Here is an 18,781-nt window from a genome sequence, read left to right on the forward strand (position 1 = left end):
ATAGTATGATTACAAAATACACCCGCCTGAACTTGGGTTTGAAAATGCTTGGAACGCCATGTTATAACCCTGTTTACTTCAGCTATACTGTCTCTTTACCCGGTCATTTTCCCTGGGCTTACGTTTCTTTAAAACGTCAGACATAGTTAAGAAAATAGCACACAATATTTCAAAACTGTCCAACTCAGGAAGATATCTAACGAAGAAAACCGAGGGGCAAACAAATGTGGGAGACAAACTTAAGCCCAGGGAAAATGACAACCATAGCCCGCTTAGCGAGCTCATGGGCAGGTCATGCAAGACAATGCGCTTGTGGTGTCATTTCCCAGAACCAAAGTCAGTCGGGACAAGCAAAACGTATACGGCCTGAACAAAATCCCTCGAAGCAAAAACAAACAGAAATTAGAGGTTAATGACAATTTTTACTTATGATTCAATCATTTAAACGCCAAACAGCTATCATCATACTTCACACATGCGACCCCAAAACACTTGTTGATACATCAACGCCCCATGTGGCCAGCTGGCCGCAGGTCCAACATCTTGGCGGGAAACGAGGCCGTCCACCTCCACCAAGCCCCTCCTACGGAAAGTAGGAGAGAATCGCGACCGACCAGCGAAAAGATCTCAAAGAGCATAAGTGATTCGCTTCATTAGTGATTTCTGAATCGCCCTTACCACTTCCGCTTCTTATCAGCTTGGTCAAGATAGCTTGCAAATTACCATTGGAAAACAAAGGATGGAACTGGCGCAGCCAAATCGGCTGGCTCTCGCACTCCCTTTCTCCCTGGCTATGTCCACTAAGCTCTCCAAAGCCGCTATAGCAGAGTACGGGTCAAACAGCTCGGAAAGGTTTAGATGAGAGCGTCTGAGGGCGTAAATAGATTGTGCTCGGCAACTTTTGAGCAACTTTTAGCGTTTTGAGCAACTTTTTGTAGTACCAGCAACCTAGGGCAACTTTTGCCTTCCTTAGCAACTTTTGAGCAACAAATTGATATAAAACCGATCCAAACCATAAAAGGTCGTTTCATTTCGAAGGATTTTATTAAAACTGGTTTTATCAAAACTGATTTTATTAAAACTAAGGATATACAATAAAATTGCTTTACGCCCAAGAAATCTGGACAGCGGCTATCTATCTAACGGGCGCTTAAATCCAGCGGTTATTCGCTGCAACATAGAGCCTGCCACCGGCCATCTTGGTATTTGCTGAAGTGCGAGTCACTCATGGCATTGCAATCAGATGAAATTTCAAACGAGGAAACAGAGAGAGAGAGCCAGCAACTTTTCTAAATTTTGGTGGCAAATTTTTGATATTTGAGCAACTTTAGAGCAACTTTTCCTGCAATCTCGAGCCCAGAGTCCGTCTAGTCGGTCAGCGGTACGGGACGGACTCTGGGAAACTGGAATTGATCAGATCAATTTCAGGTCGATTTCAGGTACAACCTTGGTCTTCCGGTTTTTATTGCGCGTGCTCTCAGGTCTAAGCGGAAGTAAATTTCCCAAAACGGAAGTACATCGAGAAAGTTGAACTATTTCTAACACAGTATCGACAGAACTGGTGTTTATCGAAGCAACAAAAGTAACAAAAACGTTCTGCAGTTAACAAAAGAGAGAGTTAACAAAAGAGCGTCTGGTGTTTTGATTTCCGTTAGTCTCTTTCTTGAACATACTGCTATATTGGTTTTAAATCAAAGATCTTGTTTGCCTTCCAGGATTACGCCTGTGAAGACTGCGTGCGTGTGTCAGTTGTTGTTGCAGACGACGGTGAAGAAATTTCCATAATATTTAATGCACAACGCACGGACAAGCTATTGTTCTGTTGATAACAACTTTTGTTTGGCGTCTTTTGTATTCAGCTCGTGCACACAATTCACGCAATTCACGTGCAAACGATTGTACAATTCCTTTTTTTTGGCAAAACAACAACGCGTAATGTTCAAATTCTGCGTTATAAGCTATTATTTTGAATCGAGCACTGTCTGCGATATTCAGTTTTTCAACCGTAAAGGAGATTTAAATGAAAACAGTAGTTCTAGCGAGATTTGTAAGTCAGCTATAAATTGAGTTTCCAATCGACCTTGTCCTTGGTGACGCCGTCGTTGTGGTTTTAAAACTCCGTTCAGAATCCACGTTTAAAGGAAGTTCTTTTTTATTCAAGGTATCTTTTGAGTTCAAAAAGAATGGTAGAATTAGAAAATACTTCATTTGTAGCGCCATATCACGAGTTCTTAGGTGTTTTACAAAATTAAGGCGACACATCTGAACATTTGACAATGGAAAAACAAAATGGCGTCAGGTCGACAAAATCGACCTCAGCGGTGGGGGACATGGAGTAATTGTTACTTACTCCAAAATACGCTGTGAGACCCGGAGAGGTCGATTTTCTACCAGAAATAAAAACCGGCGTTTAAGAAATCACCTGCCGGTGATTTTCTATTTCCTGTAGAAAATGGCCCTCTCCGAGTCCCACAGCATATTTAAGAGTTAATGTCAATATCGCCATGCCCTCCGCCACTGAGGTCGATTTTGTCGACCTGACGTTACTGATTTTGTGTGTGGTTTGATGGGCCGCGCATAACAAGAAAAGCAAAACTCGCACTTTGGATGAATTTTCTACGCTTCACTGGGGCACTCGGAACCAAATGGACAACGATAGGAAAGAAAAATTACCGGAGATTACGGTGCTGGAAATTCTGTAGCGATTTGACCAATTTCACGGAAGATATTTCGCTTCGAGTGAGATGCTGTCAAAAATAGTTTCCAGCCTTGGGAATATTTAATATAGTACACGTGTTCAAAATTTCGCAAAGCAATTTCTCGTCCAAATCGCTTCAATTTGGCTCTAGGAGCTGGCAAACAAGAAAGAACACGAAACAGCAACAGTATTGCTGGTTTGCAGCTGACGTCACAGCAGCCATGTTGGATGACAGGAACAAAGCGTTCTCCTCCGTTGGGAACCCAACTTTTTTATTATGCAAATTCCGCAAAAACATGTTTTATTGTTTTGTCAACCAACATGGCCGCCTTGTCACGTGGTTGCAAACCAAGAATAAGTCAATTTTATTCGTAGAACGTTCGAATTTCCATACAAATACTTATAAATTGAGTCTTAGAGTACTGTGGCTCTTATCGTTAGCTTGGGCTGCCTGTGGTAAACACCCAAGCAAAATCCTACAGCGGCGCTCAGCCGAACAATATGACAGTGCAAAAAATTACCTCCAAACTTTCCTTCTTCAGAGGCTTGGCGGGCTGCAAATCAGAAGAGAGACTCACAACAACCAGAGATAACGCGTTAACGGCCGACGATACCAGAACCCCGGGGGGGCACCCGGTATATTTGTGGGTGGGGGTGTGCCGCTGGGAATTTGAAGCCCTTACCCTATACCAGACCATGTTCAGCTGATTTTTGCAACCCTATCCTAGACAAGACACTGAAAATCCCTACCCTATCCCAGACTTGCATTTTGTTAGAACTGTATCATTATCAGTGTTTTAATGGAAAACCATCTGTGAACAACGATGCCGCGATGATTTTATTTACGTTTAGGAAAGCCTCTTTCTCTTCCGAGTTTCTGGACTATATTCGTCATTCCGTCGATCGGTTTCCCGGCAAATGCTACCCTTTTCTAGACCAAAACTCTCTGATTTCTATACCCTATCCCAGACTTACTGCTTGAAAACCATACCCTTCACAGCGGCACATACCTATTTAGCTCATGTATGGGAGTGCCCCCCCCCCCCCCCCCTGGGACCAGAACCGGTGCAGAGAAAGAAGCTAGAGGAATTTGAGTTGTCACAGATGGCTAAAAGCCGAAATAATTGAGGCCGGATCCTGTCGTCCACGCTGGTCGGGGGCAGCATTTCGAAAACTGCGCTCAGTCTATCCATGGCCCACGTTCGCAACAACTGACAATTCTAATTAATTCCATTTTATTATTTATTATATGGCTACAATAGTACGCGCGCTCTGATTGGCTGCTGAGCGGGCATTATTTTCTTGTAATGACCGGGCATTATGAAAAATTTTCTCGGCTCGGCGGTTTTTACATGTTTTTTTGAGTTGTGAGTAAAAGCTACTAGCGCAATTGCGAGAACGACAATAAATACCGACAAAATATAACTATCTTTTCAACAACTGAAAGAAAAATATTAGCATACCGATACTTCTTAAGTATGAGCGACGAAAAGAGCCACAGAGAGCGAGAGCGAGTTTCACCTCGGTGTTTTTTAGATATTTCAGTTTAGAATAGCGCTAAAAGGCCACATAATAAATAACTTATTAACCTCGTCCGTTCGGTCATTACAGGGGAATCTCAGACCTCGGTCTCGCTATCGCTCGGTCAATACATCAAGGCCTCGGTCTGAGATTCCCCTGTAATGACCTCACTCTCGGTTAATAAGTAGTCAAAATGCTAATGACGTCACTGGGGATGAATAATATATTCTAGCGCGCATCGCGCATGGGCAACACGAGTCAGCAATTGGAGTCGTCACAAATGAACTGAACTAAACATCAATCCTTTAGGAAATTTAGATGGCAGCCTTGTTAGAAACCCCTGATAATTCTGAGGCGCCCAGTAAAGAAATTGTCAGTGAAGTCTTTAAGCCAAAAGACACACTCGATCAGCCATGCGATGTCATTTTGGTGGTCGAAGATGGCAAAGAATTCAACGCTCACAAACAGGTTCTTTCAGTAGCAAGTCCTTTCTTCGAAAAGCTGCTGAATAGCGACATGAAAGAGTCTAAAGAAGGAGTTATTCGCCTGGAGATGTTTTCCGAGTCTGTTATGGGAAATACACTGGAGTTCATTTACACCGGTAATGTTCAGATATTGACTGAAGACAATGCCCGAGACCTGATCATTATGGCCGACTATTTGTTGCTTCAAAACCTGAAAACTCTCGCTGGTGGAGTTTTACTACAGAGGTTGAATGTTTCGAATTGTCTTTCAAATTACTACGTTTTCGAAAGATATCAATGCGAAGAACTTTCTTCCAAGATCCAAAAATTCATCTTTGCAAATTTCAGCGCCGTCTACGCAGCCAACCGAATGGAGGTTTTAAATTTGTCGAGCAGAGAAATTGAAATGTTCATTTCAAGTGATGAAATAAATGTAAGCGCCGAGGAAGATGTTTTTAATATCGTTTTATCATGGATTGATCATGACAAAAGCAAGCGAAAGAAACATTTTGCCGAGTTATTTCGTCACGTTCGCCTGGGTTATGTATCGCGTGACTTTCTGTGCAGTGATGTCGTGACAAACAATCTCGTGAAAGACAGTGAAGGCTGTTTGGATCTTGTAGAGGACGCGCTGAAAATGATTGAGTCTAAAGACTTCAGTAATCTATCTGTTACACCTAGAAAGTCGCTTGAGACACCTGTTATAGTCATCAAAACAAATAGCCAAACTAAGATCGGAGATATTCTGTGTTATTTCCCTCGTGAAGATATGTGGCGTATTTTAGGCAGGAGTGCAAATATACAGGATATACTTTCTCCCCGCGAAGATATCTGTTCAACAAGAAAAAGAGAATTTGTTTCTTGTCGTGGTAAACTATATGAATTCCTGGAATCATCGTATTCGGCATCGCCTCGTCCAGCGGGCTGGGATGAACCCCATCTGGCAAGGTATAATCCATTCTCAAATGAATGGTTATCATTGCCATATACTGGCGACAAATACGGATATTTGCAGCAAATATTTGTTACAAATGAAGATGAAATGTACGCCTTGGTATCTGAGCCATGTATGTACCATGGCTTAAGTTGGTATCACTGGAGAGAGATCGAGTTCTGTAGCAAAGAAAAACATGTTTTCTTCATCATAAAGTACAAACCCGAATCAAACTCATGGGAGGAAATATCATCATTTGATCATTTGAATAGATATCATGTTTGGATTGTAGCCAATGACAATTTTGTTTATTTTATTGGAGGTGTAAAATATGAGCATGTTGACGCTCGCAGCGTCCCGACTGAAGTTGACAGATACGACCTCAGAAAAGACCAGTGGAGCAAAGTAGCTGACATTCCTGGGGACTGTAGGTATCATTGGGGAGCTAAAAGATTAGCTGCTGTGAACAGAAAAGTTTTCATTGCTGGTCATGGAAGGGATGCGCTGTCGTATCAATGTCAAGTGTACAATGAAGCAACAAATGAGTGGCAGGTCATTGCAGGCCCGAGTGGCGAAGATCTCTTGGCTGTTGATGGTAAGCTCTATGCTGTAGGCTACGAATCAATGTTTTCCCTCAACACTTTAGAGATAAAAGTTGAATGTTATGACCCTGTCAAAGATAAATGGGAACTGAAAAACGAAACAACTGCCCCATCTAACACAGATATGCCAAAGTCTTGCTCAATGAGAATTTACAAAGAATTCCTCGCTGACCATCATGGAAGAAGTGGAAAGCTTCTTTCCGATGCCTTTACGAATATGACTTGTACTGTGGTCTAAATGTTGACTTTTGTATATATTGTTGTAAAATTCAATAATTATTCACGAGAGTGCAAAGCAATCCCAGCACAGTATTCAGATCAAATGTACACAACTGCAAACCCCAATACAAATCAAACAATACACCATTTTAATAAGTCAAGGGGGCATTTTGAATTTTTATTTTTCCGCAAATGACGTCATTAATAAAATATTCAAAATGACACCTCGGCCTATTACAATAAATAAATAAAATAAATAAATAAATAAATAAATCAACTTTGTTTTACGAGGGTTGCACGTAACAGTCTTCGACTGACAAACCTGTGGCCCTCGAATTCCCGATCGTAGATACAAATGAATATTTCATTAACGACGCCATTCGCGGAAAGTTAAATATTCAAAATGGCGTCTCGACTTATTGAAAGGGTGTATAGAGTTAACTTTTGATACAAACTCCTGCTCAGCTAATTAGTAATCATTAACTTTTGTTACAGATCTCTACTGATTCGCATAACAATACTTTGCATTCAATTTATTGTTTTTATTTCACAAGAAGAATAAAATATTCGCGTCCGATCTGTATGGGCATTTACAATGGCTTGCCATAATATATTAAACAGCCCATAGAGATCCTCCGCTCATATTTTATCTACTACTTACCTAATTTGAGCAATTTGCATATTTTATAAGGATTTGTATAGGAAAAGAAATAAATACGAAAATCACGGAACATTACTCTTGAATTGTAATTAAAAAAATCACTCTCCTGAACTCCTGTGTTGTTTTTAGCAGATTTGTAGCGATTTCTTCTAGTTTTGGTTTAAACGGTTTCTTTTCCGTTTTTACCACAGGCAGATTGAAATGTTGGTCGATACGTGAGTCAGTGGAATTTTGTCTGCCTTTTGCGCGAAATCGAATCACTGAAAAAACGCTTAACAGCTGCTTTTTTAAGAAGAGAAGCAGGCGTCTTCAGTTTGTGTTGTAAATCTTCTTTATATACATGGATGATCAAAGCATTAAAACAACTCAGTGTCCGTCTGTCTATCGATAGACAGACAGACAGATATATAGACAATAGGACGGAAGGACAGATTTCGCCCGTTGTTTCACGTCGCTGAAAAAACAAAAGGCGAAACAAGAGACATACCGTAAATGATCTAATAAACGCCGGGGCGTCTATTAAATTTTAGGTGTCCTACAGGGGGCGTTAAATAGATATGAGGCGTTAATTAGAGAGAGGCGTTTAATTCACATTAACTGAAACAACGTCTACAAAACAAATAAGACGCAAAGTTTGCCGGCGCGGAGTAAAACAGAAAACAGAGTTTGTGAATAGGAGCCTAATCTATTCTGCGCTAATGCAAAGCTTGGAGATGCCGTTCATAGTTTGATATCGATGTTTTCATCGACATCGGGGTCAACCCTGTTGGTATCGTTGGCCTCTTCGATGTTCGAATCAAGCAAAAAAATTAAATAAATTGCGTGATTTTACTCTATGGAACGTTACTTTGGTTTTTGAGGCGATCCTTGGAGGGGGCGTCTATTAGACACGGGGCGTTTATTAGAGAGGGGCGATTAATACATACTTTATACCTCAGGGGGAGCGTTTATTAGATACGAGGCGTTTATTTGAGAGAGGGCGTTTATTAGATCATTTACGGTAATTCCCACTTGAATGCGAGCGAGCAAATACAAGCGCGCCAGGGAAGGGAGGGTATGGGGATAAGCGCGGAGGGGGTGCTCGCGCATGGAAAGGAATAGCCTGCGAACAGGCTTTCCGGAAACGCGAAACGCCGGCGACGAGGCGCAAAGCGCCGAGAAAGAAGGCTTTCCCCTTTCATTTTGGTCGAGCGCGACGGAAAGCCTGTTCGCAGGCTAGGAAAGGAATCGATTGATACGCAGGCTAAACGTTTTTGATTCTGAAAAACTTTCGCTCTTTGAGTGTAAACGTAGTCTCTGCATCTTCAGCAGGCGTTTGGTTAGATGGGGAGTATAGCAGCGGGGAAAACAGTGAATGGAAATTTTTTTTTTCCACTCGCGGTTCATTTGCGCAAATTCCGTTTTCCCCAACTAAGACAACTAACTGAACGTCTGTAACAGGCTAAAGTGAAAACGATAAGGTCAGTTACGTAAGTTTAAAAACATACAAAACGTCAAATTTTATCAAAAAATACCTTACTTAATTTTTCATTACCTCTTTTTATTGGAAACAACTTTCTTCTTTATGGACAAATTCGTAAGAGTTCAAAGGCTGACATAATTGTCCTAGAAAGTTACTTGCTGTTTGATCGCTTTGGTTTTGGTTTCACTACAATCACTGGAAATACTGCTGAAGCACCCGCTGCAGTAAACGTTTTGCATGTTATGATCAAGCGCATAGTACAACTTACACGTTACAGTTCCAAACAAAGACCACGATGATGGAAGCGGTGTTGCCGTCTACACTGATGTTTTAGACAGCTTCCGGCAAATTAAGCAGATCGCGCTCTGCTCGCTCAAGCTCCCACAAGGTAGCCTGGTTACATATATTTTCGCGAGCGGTTTGTTGTAGTTTTGTACAAATAATTTCTCGTAAAGAATTGTCAGCATTGTTAAACTGCTATTGTCACTTATACTCCTTTTCTTTAGGAGTACATAAAATTTTTCTTTGCAGCCGTGATTTGGGATGTCACGCAACGCTCCCACAAAGAAGCTTCCCTGGGGGGAGCGTTGCGTGACATCCCAAATAACGACTACAAAGGAGATCAGTTAACATGCTCCATGGTAGCAGCAAGTTTTCTCTGGATGTTTAGGATCAATATCCTTCCAGTCAGGAAATATCTCAGGTAATTGTGCCAGCTTGGTCTCTAGTATTGAAATCACTTGACTTGCCACAAAACGGTTCCCTTCTTTAGACAAATGAAGACCATCACTCAGAAATGATTCCCAGTTCTAGGAAAAACACAAAGAAATACTGTTGATTAGTTCTCTAAGAACCGTTTAATATTTTTTTTATAAGAAAAATAAGGATATCTCCGCTTACACCTCAAAAATCCACAACAACCAGCTAGCCTGTGTAGCAACTCCCTCTAGTCAGTGACAAATAAAAATTTGGAAAGTAGATCGAACCGAGAATGTTCGCAGTTAGCCTGTTCTAGCCTCTCGGTTTTGTGGCTGAGAGCGAAAAACGCAGGAGAGCGAGCAGGGAAAGAACGAGCGGGGAAGAAGGCGAGAAAGTGTCTCCTTCCGTCGCTCGCCTTCTTTCCCGCTCGCCCGCTTTTTTTTTTTTCGCTTTTTCCCACAAACTGAGCAAACCTGGAACAAACTAGTTCAAAGCTCACTAAGTTCACCGATTTTGATCACCGTAGGTCCCCTGGCGGGGAGGCTTCGCCCGAAACGGTACCTATATCAGGCCGTAGAGATACAAAAGGATGGGGATTTCTAAGTTGAAGAATACAAGAAGAGATAACTGTTATTTGTGTATTTAATTTCAAAATATCTTCGACCCACCGATGAAGTTATTCAAGTAGAGATACAGTATTTCTTCCATTTTTTCCTCCTATTTTTAAATAACTTAATTTTTACGAGTATTTAATTTGACCGGGATAAATTTTAGCGAGCACTTACTTAAGCGATTTTTGCCCAACTCGCTATAATTAGTAGCCCCTAAATTTGACTAAAATTCGGGTTTAGTCCACGCTTTCTTTATACCCTTATTGGTCCGATGAACAATGATTCACCGACATCTTGTTCAGTACAGAGTTCAGTACACAATAGAGTTTGCAAGGTCAGGGTCGGTCAGATATTTAGGGTGACCATGGTTTGGTCCCGGCGCTAAGGGCTTTAAGCAAACATTACGTAAGGAACATAACAATAATAATAATAATAATAATATTTAATATTTATATTGTGCATTTTCTATAAAATATTGAAATGCGCATTACAAACATTACAATAGATACAAAAATAAGAACCTATTTACAATCTTTAGAAAATTAAAAACGAAACCTGCACTATTTACAATTGGCTATAAGAAAAATAATTTGCAGAAAAACTACAAAAAATCTTAATATAGACTAACAAAATGCCTTGCTAAATAAAAATGTCTTAAGTTTCTGTTTAAAATCACTTTTAGTGCAGGCAGATCCAGAAGCCGTGGCGCTGGCGCCAGGAAGGATATATCCTCCATGGTAGCTTTTGTGAGACCCTTTGGGGTGCTCAGAAGAATTCCCTTGTTATTTTGCCGTAAATAGTAGCGGGATGGCGGTAAAACAGAAATTAAATCGATGAGATATTAAGGGGCTGAGCCCTGGAGTACTTTAAAGACGTAGACGGATAGGCAAAGCACATATGTATAGCAAAAGTATACGTGCGTAACAAGGATGAACACATGCACACTCGTTATACTTATGCTGTGCTTGTCAGGAATCACCGCGACAGCATAAACATAAGTGCAGACTCGTTTCCAGTCCCTAATTATTTGTTTCATAAAGGTGATGAAAGACTGGGGATGGGGAGAAATGGGGTGAAGGTTGTGGAACAGGCTGAGAATGGTTACCAAAATTCTTCCTTACCCCCCCCCCCATTCTCAATTTCTCCCAGTTCCCTACTGTCCTCTCTTCTCCCACCTCCTGTACTCCTCTTGGCCCCCTATCCCCCTCCGCCTAGGACCAAGGCTGATAAACTGCCAACTGAGCTAAACTGGTGGTATGAAATTCAGCCGTCCTCTCGTCCCTAACCCACCAACGGAGGGGCGCGGGCGAGAGAGACTCTCTCTCGCCCGCGCCCCTCCATTGGGGGGTTAGGGACGAAAGGACGGCTGAATTTCAGACTACTAAACTGGCTGACGTCAGAGCACAACATAATTTCCAGGCCCCCACTCTAACAAAGAGGACTGTATTACTTATGAACTCTCTGTAATTATAAAATATAATTTGAAGCCCTACCTGCTGTTGACCGAATAATGTGTAAAGATCGACAACATCTACTCCAAGGGACTTTCCCAAATCAGCACATCTCCCAGCAAAACATTTTACTCTCTCATCTGATAAACACATTGTTCTGCCTGGGGACAAATTAAAAAAAAAAAAATCAGCCTAGCAATCTTTCAAGGAAAACAAAAACAGTTATATGAATAGCTTGTTTCGACTGAGATGTAGATTTCAGATTTCATTTGTGCAGTCAACCTCTGCCAACACACACTTCCAAGGGCAGACACTTAGTCATGGTCCAAGCCACATACCAACACTCAGGGGTGGATCCAGGGGGTGGATTGGGTGGCTAGCCACCCCCTTGATCCACCAGAAAAATAAAATTAAACACATAAGGGAAATGGCACTGGGTATATAAATTGTTGATATTTTTAGCTAAAATAAGGTTAAAATACCAGTATTCTCTAACATCCACCTCCCTATAAAACCCTGGTTATTAAAATACTTATAAATACCCACCTCCCCCCCCCCCCAAAGACCCATCTTGAAAAATCCACACTACAATTTAAACCTCACTTTAACATCATGCATCTACCCTATGTGGGCACTTAGTCATGATCCCAACGACATATCAACGCTGCATTTTAAACCTTCCATAAGTGGTTACCCCCCATAAACAGACACTTTAAGTCGTGGTCCCAGCCACACACAAACACTTCATTCTAAACCTCACATAAGAAGACATCTCTTCTAAGTAGACACTTAGTGGTCCCCTTAGTCGTGTAGTGATGTTTCGCATTGTTTAATGTATCATGGTGCTTGTATTGAGACAATGTATCCTGTTGTGAGAATATGTATCATTGCGGCCCTAGTGTAACATAACACAAAATCCATCTGTCTTGTAGTGTTTTCATTGCAGCAAGCATTGCACAAAGCAGAATCTCAACTACCGTAGTTATTCGGTTATAAGGCGCACGGTTTTTTCGGGAAAAATCTGTTTTTCTGTGGGAAGTTCATGCCAAAATTAGGGTGCGTCTTATAGCCGAGTATTTTCGCCCAACAAAATCTTATGACCGCCATTTTACTGGAACTTACAGTTAAAACAAGAAAAATGAAAACACTTAATGTTGTTTATTGACTTTTACAGTATTAAAGAGATAAGAAACATCTTAAGTTTAAACGCAAAGTTTTTTATCGCGGATATAAAACGAGTTTAAGTAACACCAGTATATGCCAGCATGTTGTTGAAAGTAGACAAAGAAAACCAAGCATACTCATTTGTAACAAACCTTTCTAAGCGTGGAAAGTGGAAAATGACTTTAGAAGACAAGGAAAACATCAAAAAAGCTTGAGAATCTTTGAAAAACACTCGATAAACAAAGTTCGTAGCGATACGAAGCATGCTTGAGAACTTGGTAACCAAGCTACAAACTCAGTGGTCACTGGTAACTACACATCTGCCAGGTTACTAAGCAGCTAAGTTCGAAGCCTGAACGATGGAAAGATGTTTTGCTCAAGTGGATTTACGTCTTTTTTAGCAGGAAATGTTAGCTTTTTACTCGAAGATTGTGCCAAGGAGTATGAACAACATTCAAACATTCAAATTTTTAAAGAAAAAACTGTCCTTAAATTGATCACTACATCTTTTCAACTCTCCAACTCATGGTGCGTCTTATAACCGAGTGTTTTCTGAGAATTTTCAGTTTGTAAACTTAGCATAACAATGTTGCCAAGTTTGGGGTGCGTCTTATAACCGAGTGCGCCTTATAACCGAATAACTACGGTAATTTTTGAAATGATTGCTTCAATGCAGCATGAACTATTTGTGCCTCTGCTGACTCACACTAAAGTTGGGGGTGGGTGTGTGTGTACTTCCCACTTCCCATTCCTTTTACTCCTGGTTCTCTCCCCCCCTTCCTTAGAGGTTCCCAACTCTTTATGTAGGGGGACTTGGGGGGGGGGACTCTGAACACCACAGCACCGCAAAAAAATAAACAAACACTGTATCACCACAAGAAAGTTTGATGAAACACTGTCACCGCAATATATATTTATATATCCTATGATTTGAACGTCTGCACATGATATACGGTAGAACCCCTGTTACTCATACCTGCCAACCCCCAGAGTAAAAAAATCTGGAGACGTCCAGAAATCTTTGCATTGTAAGGATATTATTTAAGACAATGCATGAAAAATCTCTGAAAATCAGACCAGGAGACTTGATGAAAACTTGGAGACTCCCGGGAAAATCTGCAGCAGTAACTTGAACTCGGATAACTCGAACTAACTTCCATTTCCCTTGGATTTGACCCCACTTTTCAGTAATTTTTACCCGGTTAACTCGAACTCTGATAACTTATAAACCCCGCAAACTCGAACTAAATTTTGTTTCCCTTGATCACAATTTGGGTCAAATTTACCCCAATAATTTGAATTCCGGTTCTTGCAACTCACCATGGTTGCCTATTGATTAGAGCTACAAACAGATACTGTATTTGACAGTTATTTTCCACTCTTATCATAAGAATGTATGATCGTGTTAGAGTTTCTGACGAGATAAGTTTAATTTGCACTGTACTGTATACTAAAGTGCTGAAAAATCAGTAAACTATCAATGATTAACCTGGCAAATTAATAACTCGAAACCCTGCGAAGTCAAACTGTTTTTCGTTTCCCTATAACATTTTTCATATTTTTATTTTTTGAAGACAGTCAATGTCATTACCTTAACAATTTTTTGAAAGCATACTTCTTCACCACCAAGATCCAAGTTTCTTATCAATGAAAATGGCTTACGATTGGAAGCTAAAGCATATTAACAATTATCTAGATATATTTGACAGTATTTTGTTACAAATTTAACATATGGTATGTGCTTTCAATAAATAAGGACGGATCAATGAAGATATTAGAACTAAATTTAGTTCTGACAAGTTTCAGACAAAAATACAAACATCGCACACCACAGGGTTTGAGATCACCGCAACACCGCAAGATGCGATTTTATTCACCACAACGCCGCATTAAAAATTAGCAACACCACAAACCCTTCATATCCCCCTCATTGTGCTATTTCTGTTGCAAAATATAACAAAATGTTGTGAAATTTTTCTCAATTTTTTCTGGTTCCCACCCTCTCTTCTCCCACTTCCTGACCCCTCCTCAGTGCCCCCTATTCTACTGAGCTCCAACCCTTCCTGTCCCCCTCCACACTAAACAACATTGGTGCTACAAAATTGTGAAAAAAGTTTCATACACCACTGCCTTACATAGCTTATTATTCTTTTTCGCTATGATAGTTACTTACATCATCAGCTAAGTTTGCTTACCATTTTCAGCAAAATTTTTTGCAGCCATAACTTCTGATATTGCTGGTGGTGTTAGTAAGACAAGTTGATTTGCTGCTATCCCGTCATTCATGAATTGTGTTAAGATGTCAGTTAAGTTTGCAATGTACTGTTCAACAGTTATTCCTCGTGGATCTACGTCTTCCAAAACAGAGTCATTAGAACCAAGCAAGACAACTGCCGCTACAATGCTACCTTTGGGATTATTGTCGCACTGGAGGATTTTTGGGAGAATAAGCTTGTTATATGCTGAAGTGTAACCACTAAATCCCCGATTAAGAACGTCACATTTCCTGTTGAAAAAATTCTCTATTAGTAATGAAAATACCCATCCACATAAATAAACCTGGCATTTAAATTGAAGTTTAGCCGCCATCCTTCTACAATAAAACCATCATGGGGGAGAAGGTATGGTAGGAATTTTAAATTCATTGTGTCCTCTTCTTGCCCCAGAAGGAGGAACTCCCATATGAAAGGGCCAAGCGGATACTCATTGTCTTACTAAGGGCGTTTGGGGTAGAAAACCAATTTTTCTCAGCCATAAAGGTCTCTTCTAGAATGTATGTTATGTAATCAAAATACACCAAACTGTCTGTGTTCTGTTCTTTTTATATGGGAGTACCTGTGCCCCCTTCCCCCTCCCCCCCATTGTAATGGTTGGCAATTTGTCCACTTTGGAAACTGGTAACAGTGGGGTTGCCTGCTAGGGGTGAGGGTGGGTACTGCTGCTCAACTTCTAACTTCACTGCTGCCTCCCCGCTTCCCTCCCCCACCTTTCTGTTGCCTCCCATTGGCCCTTTCGTTGTCACCATAATTTAACTATGCCAAACAAAATTCCACGGATGACTACTTACCTCTGAAAGTGATCTGCTATCGCTGCTCCCCAACCTCCCTCACTGAACGATTGCTGTTGAAAGAAATAAGAGTCAACTAGATATTCGTCCCAGGTAGGCCTTTCTCGATCATGCTAGTAAAACTGGCATTTAATGCTACTAGAAATTCTCGCATAAAGCCAAAAAAATGCTAAAATAATGCCTGATTTCCTTAAAAAATGCCACTTGAATTCCAAAAAATGCTTTGTTTTATTTCAAACAAAACGTACAAACTCTCACATTATATGCTCATATCAACAACAGGTGATACTAAATAATTGTTTGTTTATAAAAAATAAAAATAAAAATAAAATAATTTTTTAAAAAAATAAAAAAAAATAAAAAGACACACACACAAGTAACACAACACAAGTACACAAGTAACACAACGCACAAACAGTCGAAACAGACAGAAAACAATCAAATTATTTAATCAAAATTGTGAAACTTTAGGATTATTTATCCTTCTGAGTTCTGAGTGCTGAAAATCTGGATCACAGTCATGAAAGGTGACAAAAAATGCTAGCAATTCTTTTTTGAAGAAAAGACGAAAAAAATGCTCGTTTTCCCCAAAAATGCCGAAAAAAATGCTAGCATAATCGAGAAAGGCCTAGTCCCAGGGCGCGCGGGGGAGTACTCGGGATTTCAAGTGACTGGGATGATGGGTTTGAACTTTTTGATTCCGGAATTTTTTGGGGTAGGAAAATTTGGCAAGTATTTTTTATTTAAGTAGGAATTCTTTGGGGTATTAGAAACAATCTAAGATTTGTTGGGGTGCGTTGGCTGCGTTTAAAGAACAAACCGCCATTGTGTTTTGCTCTTGATTTTTTGGGTTCATTATTGGTCTAGGGTTTTTTGGGGGATTTTGTTGGAAGCCCTAAGGGATTTTTTGGAGGTCTTGATTTTTGCCCCCATTCGTGGCTATTCGTATGAACAGATTGTCAGATTGCAGTACGGCACTTCTAGTTCTATATTTCATTAAACTGCCGAATGCCCTGCTAAATCGAAGCTGTCACAAGAAAATATCACGTCATTGTACGAAATCAATAAAAATGTTTAAAGGTTACAACGTGGCTGTATTAAAATATTTATAATCATCCGTGCGCGGAGAAAGAGGTATACAACAATAAATCGCTATTCTTACTAAGCGTTGAAAATACGTAGCTTGTTTTTGTGCACTTTAGCCGCTCAAATGATTTTAGACTGATTGCAAAAACTTGAAACTTACTTGAGTTAGGGAATCTCCGAACAAAACCAGCCTTGGAAACAACGAATTCGCCGGTGAATTGGTCACCATGTTGACCGGGAGATACCTTGTAGGACTGGAGCCTAGATCCTTGGACTGGCCTAGGTCCCAGACTGCTCACGGTTAAGGGGAATTTGCGCTAACGATTTTTCCGTAGTATAGTAGTTGTCGCAGTGTCCAGAGTATGTTTGTCTGTCACACCAATCAGGTTATCAACTCCACATCACGTGTTTCGGGAAACAAGAAATTCAAAGTGTCACGGTGAGTCTCGCAAAGCAAAATAACTTAATAGGCACAGCCATTCCGAACATTTAAGCGCATGGACAAAACCATGCTAAATAAAAGCACAGCATATCGGATCTGAAAAGATCTACGGTCCAAAAATACGTAGAAGTAAGGCTGTGCCTACCACATTTAAGTAATTTTGCTTTGTAAGACTCACCGTGACACTTTGAATTTCTTGTTCCCCGAAACACGTGATGTGGCAGCGCGTGATTCGGATCGGGGGACAAGTGAGTTCAAAGTACGGAACTTGATACAGTGCACGGGTTATTGGGCAATTTATTTGCGTTGGCTCTCCGAGCTGGCGTCATTTAGATTCGCTACACCGCACTGAAGAGTCGCAATAACGACGAAACAGCTGTCCGCGGTTGCAATCCTGCTGTATCGGTTCTAGTCGTGGTGTTGTCTCGCAAAGTCTATTTTTCACGTAGTATGATCAGCCTTGCTTTCAGTTGTCTGTTATTTCATTTTATTGCTGATCAGATCTCTCAGTAGATCCTACGAATAGCAGCATTATCGTTTGCGGTCCCTTGCAGTTTTAGTCTTACCTCTATAAGGCGGACACCTGGTGTTGATCCCATCCCTGCCGTTTTTCAGTCATTTTACTGTAACTAAACTCCCTATAAGACGGACACCTCTCTAAAAGACAGACAGTTACAGCCGGTACCGACGGTGTCCGTTTTAGAGAGTTGACTGTAGCTTCGTTGAAATTCGTGAACTTCTAGCCTTCTATCCTTTCGACATCGTCGAGTACATTTTTATGCTTCAAAAGAACAGCCTTTCTCGAATCAGCTATATACACCTTCGAAACATTCGGCCTGTACGTACAAGCCATCATCTCTTGGCCGAATCAATTCACAGGTAACTGATCACTTTTATAAGCAATTGATAAAAAAGGCTTGATCAAATCAAGGAAAATTTACCCGAGTTTACCTGGCCAAAATCAAAATCGGAAAAAAATTCGCCTTTATCTAGGTTCCAACAAAAACAATAACGTATTAAGGGCAAGATTGAAAAAAGGAAACTAAAAAGGGACAGAGAGAGAGAGAAAAGGGGAAGAAGAGAACTTGAAAAGATTTTACAAAGAAGTCCAGATTTTGACCTGCGCACATGTGCGTAGCTTCACCGCGGTCAAACGTCTCAGGCAGGTTTTCTTTCCATTTCGCCGTTTTTTGTTCAAATTGAAGTGTTATTACGAGCAAGGATAGATAAAAATAGTTGCCAAGTGAAAGCATAATCCCATTCCCTCAAGTAAACCAGTGTTTTTACTTATTAAATGTTTCGCATCCGAACCAAAGGTGCTTTGACAAATGGCGCCGACAAGTCTGCATATCGCTATTTTCAAACACGTAGAACTTTTTTAGTAAAGCTCCAAAAAACTTAATAAACCCTTAGGATACGGGTTATGTATCGAACTTTGAACTGTGAAAATTAAAACCTTATCTTTGCAGTACTTTTCTTATTTTTTGCATATTTCTGTCGTTTGACCGCGGTGGAGTGCGTAGCAATCTACATTTATCCGCGCTTAACTTTGATTTTATGCGAATATCTCGCTCGCGTTTCAAGCAATCCAGAAACTCTATGCTCAAAACAGGAATCTATGTTTTGTGGTGTTTTGTTAATTTTTGATGGATTTTTGGGGAGGAGACAGTTTTTCTCAAAGCTTAAGGACTAGTAAAACA

The 18,781-nt window shown here is 40.5% G+C and overlaps 3 protein-coding genes across 4 annotated transcripts in view; 1 reads left to right on the top strand and 2 right to left on the bottom strand.

Moving 5' to 3' along the window:
• Positions 1–18,781, bottom strand: part of LOC144664704 (membrane-bound glycerophospholipid O-acyltransferase 2-like) — a 38,335-nt gene that overhangs the window by 6,507 nt on the left and 13,047 nt on the right. The gene's annotated exons all lie outside the window — the stretch shown is intronic.
• Positions 4,452–7,210, top strand: LOC144666185 (kelch-like protein 40). Its single transcript, XM_078527548.1, has one exon. It carries the CDS (start codon positions 4,538–4,540, stop codon positions 6,455–6,457), a length of 1,920 nt encoding a protein of 639 aa, XP_078383674.1. The 5' UTR covers positions 4,452–4,537; the 3' UTR covers positions 6,458–7,210.
• LOC144666671 (isoamyl acetate-hydrolyzing esterase 1 homolog) lies at positions 8,623–16,868 on the bottom strand. The gene is made up of 5 exons (XM_078528060.1): positions 16,800–16,868; positions 15,554–15,606; positions 14,682–14,992; positions 11,365–11,483; positions 8,623–9,370 (listed from the first exon to the last, which is right to left on the bottom strand). The coding sequence occupies exons 1-5, from the start codon at positions 16,866–16,868 to the stop codon at positions 9,188–9,190; spliced, it is 735 nt and encodes a 244-aa protein (XP_078384186.1). The 3' UTR covers positions 8,623–9,187.

The sequence above is a fragment of the Oculina patagonica genome, chromosome 9 (assembly GCF_052425735.1).
Source record: "Oculina patagonica isolate OP01 chromosome 9, crgOcupat, whole genome shotgun sequence".
NCBI classification, from domain to species: Eukaryota; Metazoa; Cnidaria; class Anthozoa; order Scleractinia; family Oculinidae; genus Oculina; species Oculina patagonica.

What these genes read in the sequence shown, in the direction of transcription:
- LOC144666185 (XM_078527548.1), top strand. Translation starts at nt 4,538, where the DNA reads ATGGCAGCCTTGTTAGAAACCCCTGATAATTCTGAGGCGCCCAGTAAA.
- LOC144666671 (XM_078528060.1), bottom strand. Translation starts at nt 16,868, where the DNA reads ATGGTGACCAATTCACCGGCGAATTCGTTGTTTCCAAGGCTGGTTTTG. An exon ending in ATAGCAGATCACTTTCAGAG is followed by an intron (nt 14,993 to 15,553) that starts GTAAGTAGTCAT and finishes TTTTTTCAACAG; the next exon opens with GAAATGTGACGTTCTTAATC. An exon ending in CATTATTCGGTCAACAGCAG is followed by an intron (nt 9,371 to 11,364) that starts GTAGGGCTTCAA and finishes TGTTTTTCCTAG; the next exon opens with AACTGGGAATCATTTCTGAG.